Source organism: Dasypus novemcinctus, chromosome 31 (genome assembly GCF_030445035.2).
Source record: "Dasypus novemcinctus isolate mDasNov1 chromosome 31, mDasNov1.1.hap2, whole genome shotgun sequence".
NCBI lineage: Eukaryota > Metazoa > Chordata > Mammalia > Cingulata > Dasypodidae > Dasypus > Dasypus novemcinctus.
Genome location: NC_080703.1, coordinates 1815671 through 1819764, shown reverse-complemented (window position 1 = coordinate 1819764; position 4094 = coordinate 1815671). Strand labels below are relative to the sequence as shown.

Below are 4094 nucleotides of genomic sequence, written 5' to 3'. Positions count from 1 at the left end.
ATTTGTCTTTACCATTTCCCCCTTTTATTCAAGGTCTTTTTCTAGTCGCATCACCAGCTGGTACTTGGTAGTAATCCCTTGGTGCCAGGAAGGCTCATTTCTGGTAGTCATGTCCCACACTGGGGAAAGGTAATGTATTTATATGCTGAGTTTGGCTTAGAGAGTCACCACATTTGAACAACATGGAGGCTCTCAGGAGGTAACTCTTAGGCACCCTGCAGCTCTAGGCCTAGTTGATATTTCAAGCACACAGTTTCATAAGCATAGTCATCAGTGTCAAAGGCCCAACATTGGGCCATCCTTCTTTACTGGTCTTTGCCCTTGCACTTGGGGATTGTTGCTGTTCAATTGGGGAATGCAACAGAGCTCCCCAGGATGGGAACTCAGCACTCCCTCAGTACTGTGAAATTCTACCTTCTATGTCAATACCCAATGAGCATATAGATATACCCTATATGCATGCCCTGGAAAACTCCCTCTGACCCATGCATCCTTCACCAATGCCACCCCACATCAGTGTTCTTCCCCTAACATAGCTGAACCCTTCTGTAATCCAAAACTTCTTCAAAATGAAGCCTAATATATTGCCAAATTCAATTAATAGGAAAATGAAATAGTAATGATACGTTTAAAGATTAGAATGAAAATACATAACAATTCAGAAAAACTAAAATAAAGTAAAAAGTAAATAGAGGTACTTAAAAAAATGAAAAATATCTTGTTTGAGCATCTGCTTCCCATGTACAAAGTCTTGGGTTCAATCCACAGCACCTCCTTATTAAAATAAAAAGGTCCTGTTAAGGTCTTGTGTACCTTTAAGAGGATGAGTGACTAAAAATATAGAGGACAGTCTTGAGTGAGCAGAGATGTGGAACCAAGGGGGGAAATCCTTGAAGTATTCTCCCATCTTGACAGATCTTCAAAAAGTTGAAAATGGTGGAGGGAGACATCTGAAATGCTGATGAAGTTGTTACTAGAATAAGATGATTAGATGCCAGGAGCCACAATGTAAAAAAAAAAAAAAAAAAAAGAGAGATGGATGGAAAATTTACTGTTTGGAAAGGGCTAGTGAAGAGAGATAAGAAGAAAATAAGTTAGTAAATTAATGAATCAGCATTTCAGAAATGAATTTTGAATAGTGGAACCTGAATTTCTGCAAATTCAAGGAGTGCATGGTGATGGAAAACAAACAAAACTTGGAATTTAATAGGAGACATTGGTATAAATGAAAGAAGACAGAGAAGGATGACTGGGACATTCAACTTATCCTCAAATATGGATAGTTCCATGTGCCTTAAGTCTACAGATAATACAAGTAAATATAGTTAGGAATTATATTTTATAGAGATTCTATCTTATTATGACAATATCACATGACCTTTGGGGGGGATGATACTAGGGATTGAACCTGGGACCACATACATATTAAGCAGGTGCTCAACCATGGAGCTACACCTGCTCCCCAAGGATTTTTTAATAGATTTAAAAGTATGGTGATATAGTGAAGATGCTGGCAAAACAAATATTTATACTCCTGGATTGGTTAAAATATTGATTTAATAGATTGTCCTGAGTTGAAGTCATTGCATATTGTAGAACAAGGTTGGGAAATATAAAATATAAAGTGCTATGGAAAATGGTTTTGAAAAAAATCTAATTGTCCACTTAGTACTCAAGACAGAAATAAATGGAGTGATTTTTCAGCTCTGGATCACTGTGATTGAATAGAGCCTCCTGCAGTACTTGGCAGCTGGGATGTAACCATAAAGATGAACAGTCAGCTTGAGCAAGGGGAAAACAGTGAAGCTCAATAAGATGGGGGAACACTGGAGGAGGCAATATGCCATCTGAGCAAAAAACGTAGCTTAGAAGACACGCTTGCCACTTACATAGTCATTGCTTTCTATGTTTTCTTGATCTACCAGGAACCCAGTTTTTTCACCGTAATTTTGTACAATAATTGCATATCTGTAATTTCAATTATAATTACAGAATATAATATGATTACATAAGTGACATAGGGTAATATAAATAAATAAAATATTGTGCAAATATAATTGCATTTGATAATGGTATTTAGGACAAGGAATGATCAAAATGAAGCCATAAGGGATGTAATAAAATATTTAAGAGAACAGGGGAGAGGGGTGCGAAGAGAGAAAGAGAGAGAAAAAGGAGAGATTGAAGAAAAAACATTAAAGATAGTACATGTTAATAATTGCTAGGAAAAGATATATGTAGCCAGTATAAATTTGATTTGAGAGAGAGAATTTCATAAAGTTGACTTTCCAAATGAAATGAGTAGCAAAAGAGATAGTGGTAAAAATAGAGGTAGAATAATTTTTCCACCTGGAGGTCACAGAATTGATAACTAATTGTAATTTAAGAGAGGCTCTTATAAAAGAGTAGTTTCCTATCACTATTCAGATTCTGTTTGGTCATTAATGATAAGTGTTAACATTTAGAGAATATTTCTGAAGAATTTGGTGTACAGAAATTAGCTATATGAACTCAATAAATCCTCCAGGCAAACTTTTGAATTCCAATATATATATATTTCACTTCCAGTATGTGATTGAAATATTAGCACAAGCTAATAAATATTACATTTTATTTCTTTTTAGTTATTTTTATATTTGAAGGAACTTTAGCTTACATAAATGTTACATAAAAAATATAGTGCAAAAATATAGGGGATAAAGGTTACATTTTAATGTTAACTCTCCCCTAAAAATAAGGTATGAAACAGGGAAACTAAAGAAAGATGAGGCATTATTGTGCTGTTTTACTACCAACCAATACAGGGAAAAAGTCAAATAAACATGAGCCTATAAAGGTACTTTGGCTAATTTTTTTCCTCCTGTGCAATTTACTTGTTTCTTTAGGGATTATCTACCTTTAGTTCTCCAAATTCACAGCAAATTATGATAAAAATGCCAAATTCTACCACGGTGACCGAATTTCTGCTCACAAGATTTTCTGATGTGTGGGAGCTTAGAGTCTTACATGCCATGCTGTTCCTAGTGATGTACTTGGCTACCCTGGTGGGGAACTTTCTCATTGTCACTGTGACCACCCTCAACCAGAGTCTTCACACACCCATGTATTTCTTCTTGAGGAATCTGTCTGTCTTGGACATGTGCTACATTTCTGTCACTGTTCCCAAGGCATGTGTCATCTTCCTGCTTGACAACAACACAATCTCCATGGTTGGATGTGCAGCTCAGATCTTTCTTGTGGTTGCATTTGCTACAGTAGAGCTGTTGTTGCTCACCATCATGGCCCTTGATCGCTATGTGGCCATCTGCCAGCCCCTCCACTACTCTGTGATCATGAACCCTTGGTTCTGTGTCCAGATGACACTGTCCACCTTACTCAGTGGTCTCGTCTTAGCAGGATTCCACACTGGAAACACATTCCGACTGCCCTTCTGTCAGTCCAACGTGGTTCATCAGTTTTTTTGTGATGCAGCATCTCTGCTGAAGCTCTCTTGCTCTGAGATCTTAAGCAATAAAATTTTAATTTTTCTCTCTGCAGTGCTGATTGGTGGTGGTGGCTTTACCTTCATAACTATGTCTTATATTCACATATTTTCTACTGTGCTCAAATTTCCAAACAAAGAAGAGCGAGGGAGGGCCTTTTCCACCTGTGTCCCTCACATCCTCGTGGTGACTGTCTTCCTCAGCTCAGGGGCAGCTGTGTATGTAAAGCCAACCTCCAGCTCACCCACAATTTAGGACATGATCACCTCTGTATTCTATAGTCCCTCCTTTCTTGAACCCTATAATTTATAGTCTTAGAAACAAGCAGATAAAGGAGGCTGTAAGGAGAATTATGAGCAGAAAGCTTTATTGGGGAAAGTGAGAAGACAATTATTTCAAAACAATAGCTCTTTAATGATTTGAGTTAAAAATATCTCAAATTTAAACTTACTGCTTATTTTCAACTTTGAGACATGACTTGAATTTTCAAGGAAAGTCACTATATTATGTGTCAGCTTAGCAACAGCACAATTGTATTTTAATTTGAGATATTTCCCTCAAACAACTGAACTTTCATCTCTGGTATCTGAAATATCCCTGCAAAAGCCTTGT

At 36.9% G+C, this 4094-nt stretch overlaps 1 protein-coding gene across 1 annotated transcript; it reads left to right on the top strand.

The window, feature by feature from the left end:
• The first annotated feature begins 2933 nt into the window (after positions 1-2933).
• LOC101419464 (olfactory receptor 14C36-like) lies at positions 2934-3737 on the top strand. The gene has a single exon (XM_004474619.3). It carries the CDS (start codon positions 2934-2936, stop codon positions 3735-3737), a length of 804 nt encoding a protein of 267 aa, XP_004474676.3.
• The last annotated feature ends 357 nt before the right edge of the window (positions 3738-4094 follow it).